The sequence below is a fragment of the Oncorhynchus nerka genome, linkage group LG22 (assembly GCF_034236695.1).
Source record: "Oncorhynchus nerka isolate Pitt River linkage group LG22, Oner_Uvic_2.0, whole genome shotgun sequence".
NCBI classification, from domain to species: domain Eukaryota; kingdom Metazoa; phylum Chordata; class Actinopteri; order Salmoniformes; family Salmonidae; genus Oncorhynchus; species Oncorhynchus nerka.
In genome coordinates, this window is record NC_088417.1 from 8,020,361 (window position 1) to 8,026,207 (window position 5,847).

Genomic DNA, 5,847 nt, shown 5'->3' on the forward strand with positions numbered 1-5,847 from the left:
CTATACTCTACTGTAAAGTACTGTATTGTACTGACCTATACTCTAATCTACTTTACTGTACTAACCTATACTCTACTCTACAGTACTCTATAGTAATGACCCATACTCTACTTTACTGTAAAGTACTATGTTGTACTGACCTATACTCTATTCTGCTGCATTGTACTAACCTATACTCTACTTTGCTTTACTGTAAAATACTGTATTGTACTGACCTATACTCTACTTTACTGCACAGTAATATATTGTACTGACCTATACTCTACTTTGCTTTACTGTAAAATACTGTATTGTACTGACCTCTACCCTACGTTACAGTACTGTATTGTACAGACCTATACTATACTCTACTGTACAGTAATATATTGTACTGACCTCTACCCTACGTTACAGTACTGTATTGTACAGACCTATACTATACTCTACTGTACAGTAATATATTGTACTGACCTCTACCCTACGTTACAGTACTGTATTGTACAGACCTATACTATACTCTACTGTACAGTAATATATTGTACTGACCTATACCCTACTCTTCTTCACTGTAAAGTACTGTATTGTACTGACCTATACTCTACGTTACTGTACTTTACTGTACTGTCCTATACTCTATTTTACTGTACTGACCTATACTATACTCTACTTTACAGTACAGTACTGACCTATACTACACTATACTGTACAGTACTGACCTATACTCTATTTTACAGTACTGACCTATACTCTACTGTACAGTACTGTCCTATACTCTACTGTACAGTACTGACCTATACTCTACTGTACAGTACTGACCTATACTCTACTGTACAGTACTGACCTATACTCTACTGTACAGTACAGTACTGACCTATACTCTACTGTACAGTACTGACCTATACTCTACTGTACAGTACTGACCTATACTCTACTGTACAGTACTGACCTATACTCTACTGTACAGTACTGACCTATACTCTACTCTACTGTACTGACCTATACTCTACTCTACTGTACTGACCTATACTCTACTGTACTGACCTATACTCTACTGTACAGTACTGACCTATACTATACTCTACTTTACTGTACTGACCTATACTACACTATACTATACTGTACAGTACTGACCTATACTCTACTATACTATACTGACCTATACTCTATTTTACAGCACTGACCTATACTATACTCTATTTTACAGTACTGACCTATACTCTATTTTACAGTACTGACCTATACTCTATTTTACAGTACTGACCTATACTCTACTGTACAGTACTGACCTATACTCTACTATACTCTACTGTACTGTACAGTACTGGCCTATACTCTACTATACTGTACAGTACAGTACTGACCTATACTCTACTGTACAGTACTGACCTATACTCTACTGTACAGTAATGACCTATACTCTACTATACTGTACAGTACTGACCTATACTCTACTATACTGACCTATACTTCACAGTACAGTACTGACCTCTACTCTACTGTACAGTACTGACCTCTACTCTACTGTACAGTACTGACCTCTACTCTAATGTACAGTACTGACCTCTACTCTACAGTACTGACCTCTACTCTACTGTACAGTACTGACCTCTACTCTACTGTACAGTACTGACCTCTACTCTACTGTACAGTACTGACCTCTACTCTACTGTACAGTACTGACCTCTACTCTACTGTACAGTACTGACCTCTACTCTACTGTACAGTACTGACCTCTACTCTACTGTACAGTACTGACCTCTACTCTACTGTACAGTACTGACCTCTACTCTACTGTACAGTACTGACCTCTACTCTACTGTACAGTACTGACCTCTACTCTACTGTACAGTACTGACCTCTACTCTACTGTACAGTACTGACCTCTACTCTACTGTACAGTACTGACCTCTACTCTACTGTACAGTACTGACCTATACTCTACTGTACAGTACTGACCTATACTCTACTATACTGTACAGTACTGAACTATACTATACTGTACTGACCTATACTCTACTGTACAGTACTGACCTATACTATACTGTACTGACCTATACTCTACTGTACAGTACTGACCTATACTCTACTGTACTGTACAGTACTGACCTATACTCTACTGTACTGTACAGTACTGACCTATACTCTACTGTACTGTACAGTACTGACCTATACTCTACTGTACTGTACAGTACTGACCTATACTCTACTGTACTGTACAGTACTGACCTATACTCTACTGTACTGTACAGTACTGACCTATACTCTACTGACCTATACTCTACTCTACAGTACTGACCTATACTCTACTGTACTGACCTAAACTCTACTATACAGTACTGTACTGACCTCTACTCTACTCTACAGTACTGACCTCTACTCTACAGTACTGACCTCTAATCTACAGTACTGACCTCTACTCTACAGTACTGACCTCTACTCTACAGTACTGACCTATACTGTACAGTACTGACCTATACTCTACTGTACTGTACTGACCTATACTCTACTGTACTGTACTGACCTCTACTCTACTGTACTGTACTGACCTCTACTCTACTGTACTGTACTGACCTCTACTCTACTGTACTGTACTGACCTCTACTCTACTGTACTGTACTGACCTCTACTCTACTGTACTGTACTGACCTCTACTCTACTGTACTGACCTCTACTCTACTGTACTGTACTGACCTCTACTCTACTCTACAGTACTGACCTCTACTCTACTCTACAGTACTGACCTTTACTCTACTCTACAGTACTGACCTCTACTCTACAGTACTGACCTATACTCTACAGTACTGACCTATACTCTACTCTACTGTACAGTACTGACCTATACTATACTGACCTATACTCTACTGTACAGTACTGACCTATACTCTACTATACTGTACAGTACTGACCTATACTATACTGACCTATACTCTACTGTACAGTACTGACCTATACTCTACTGTACAGTACTGACCTATACTCTACTGTACAGTACTGACCTATACTCTACTGTACAGTACTGACCTATACTCTACTGTACAGTACTGACCTATACTCTACATTACTGTTCTGCACTGCACTCCACCTCCTGAATGTTTTGTCATTCAGGTCCAACAAGTCATTTTCTCACCACTTCTTCCATGGCAAACACAGTTTAAATCAAAAGGGATGCTGTCCATATGTTATTGAATTGGAGTTGGATTGGAGTTGGATTGGAGTTGGATTGGAGTTGGATTGGAGTTGGATACAACCTTTATAACTGATTTAATGTTGTATTGTTTTCATGGACTCTTTAATGGTCGGTCACAGAAAACATTTCATCTGGATTCTCAGCAGCTATAGGCTCTTCACACTGATGTGGAGTTATATATTATTTTCAGCACTTGAGAGGTAGACGTCAGCAGCAAGCTATAGGCTCTTCACACTGATTGGTGCTTGTCTAGGACTAAGATAGCTCATCAAAGGTCTTCTTAGGCAACAACTTATTCACGTTAACTAAACGGTATAACAGAGCCACTGAGTGGGAATCCATTTTAACATCTACATCTAGAGAGTACTTGGAATGTATATTCACAGCATAAGACAAACATTTCAAACACACATTCCCTGCGATTGAATGAGGTCTTGCCAAACAGTTTAGATTTTCTTGTCGGGGCAGACTCCAAATCAGAATATCAATCTACTAAATTAATTTAAAAATCAGCTTTGACATTCTGTTAAAAGGGGCCAATAAAAACCTAGTTTGCAAAAGCTATGATCCATAGCCCTACCTCTATCAATAACTTCTGCTGCTAGCCCACAATTAAAGTCGTTCTAATGCAGCAGTCCCTTGTGGCTAGTCAAAGCAAACTTGGCAGGATGAGGTAAACACACGTAAAAATATATATATATATATATATATATATAAAAATAACCCTGGTAAAATAATTGAAGTTCAGTTGTCCTTGCATCTATGAACTCAGTTCAGGAATCTGTGAAACCATGACCAAATTCCGCACTCACCATCTGTGGAAATTTAGTTACAAGATAACAGAATCATATGGGGGAAATTTGCAGAAGCATTCGCTGAAAAACAAGCTCTGAACGTCTGATATTCAAACAGCAATACGCTCATTATAAATGCCTTGAAATGTATTACGTTTGAAATGGCTTACAATATCATAGTCCTACCTAACGCAAATATATCACAGAAAATCCTAATAAAATAGGTGTAATTAAATAAATAAATGGAAGTAAAATGTCCAGCTGTCTTGGTGTCTGTGAGAGACAGTAATTAATTAAGCAAGGCCAGTGTTATCGAGAGCACAACTGCTACTCTACTTTGTAACGATCAGATTAAATATGTGTCTAGTACATCACGTTTCACTGACATTTTTCAACAGCGTCATAGTTTGCTACATTATTTTTTATGTATTTATTAAACGAAGATAAACAGCAGAAGTTAGTACTTAGACACACCCTCTGTGTAAACTAACCAAATCTGACCAAGGGACCAATAAAACAATGCAATGGATGGGCAAGACCGTGTCCAACGTGACCAGTGCGGTGAAACTACACACTGAAATGGACAAAGACTCTCAATGGAAGTGTAATCTCTGCGATCTAGTACTGTGGTCATTCATTGTGATCATTTCAATTTCTTTATCTGCATTTCCTCTTCCCAGTTTCACACCACAGTTCAAACGACAATTTTTCAGAGATAACAATGTTGAGTAAAAATCACTTTTTTTGTTGCTTACCTGAACATAATTGTTTTCACAGTAGTCTGCTACTTGTGTGAGATTCTGGTAACTCTCTACAAGAGCTCTTTTGCCGGCTGGAATTTCTTCCTCTAACAACATTTGCAGCTCTGCCATCTTACATCTCCCCGCATAGCGACTTCGCTTTCGCTTTGACTGAGGTTTGAAACAACCAGCTCTGCCACGGAAAAAAAAAACTCCTTCGCCTGGTATTGTGGGATTCATGGGGTATATTCATTAGTCAGATTCCGTTGCAAAACGTTTCGTCTGTTGCAGAAACAGTTTACCGTTTACTCTAGGAACCAAATGGAAGCAAGCATACCGAACAGAACGAAACGGGGAGAAACCTGAGTTTGATCAATATAAACTCTCGTTTTCGTTCCAAAACGTTTTCCGCTTGGATAAGGCCTAAACGGTTTCAGTTGAAAAACGTTTTGCAACAGACGAAACGTTTTCAACGGAATCTGATTAATGAATAGACCCCTAGCCTCGCTTTCACGTCCGCGCAGGGAGCAACAAAAAAAACAGCTGCTGGAGAAGTTCTCCAGATTGTCACTAATTACCAGTCACAACGTCGAAATTGGCTATATCTTAAAATGTATTAAAAACAAAAATATATATTTATCGTCTAAATTTAAGGTTAGGGTAAGGCATAAAGTAATCAGTGTGGTTAAGGTTAGGGGTGAGCTTAAAATTACACTCTACATTGTAGAAATAGGCGGGGTTTATGACTTTGTGGCTGTGGTAACTAGTGACGACCATTTATCCCTCTCGCCTCTTCCCTTCCTCTGACCGAAACATGGATCACCGTGTAGAATGCTGGGATACGTAGTAGTGCTACAATGTATCCTTGTCTGGGCTTCAGATCGAAAAAAATCCTCACATTTTATACAAAACATCAGGATTTTTTTTATGCCAATGCGACATTTCTTATTGTGGCCAACAACACATAGCATTGTAATGGCTACATTCCTTTACAATACATTTGTTTTTAGGTCAATTACACACTCAGCAATAGACTGTATTTAGAACTACATATCCAGTAAGCTGAGGCTGGTGCATTGTGGAGCTTGTAGGGATTTTGATGTCATAATAAAGAACATATTTATCTCCATCCTGGCAGTAGAAAACT

The 5,847-nt window shown here is 38.6% G+C and overlaps 1 protein-coding gene across 8 annotated transcripts in view; it reads right to left on the reverse strand.

The window, feature by feature from the left end:
- The window catches only part of LOC115117884 (abl interactor 1-like), a 126,900-nt gene extending 121,945 nt beyond the window's left edge, over positions 1 to 4,955 (reverse strand). For all 8 annotated transcript variants that reach the window (XM_065006892.1, XM_065006891.1, XM_065006888.1 and 5 more), the window contains exon 1: positions 4,716 to 4,955. In XM_065006892.1, coding sequence (XP_064862964.1) covers positions 4,716 to 4,940 — 225 coding nt within the window. In that variant the 5' untranslated portion in view covers positions 4,941 to 4,955. The remainder of the gene's footprint in view (positions 1 to 4,715) is intronic.
- Between the last annotated feature and the right edge of the window lie 892 nt (positions 4,956 to 5,847).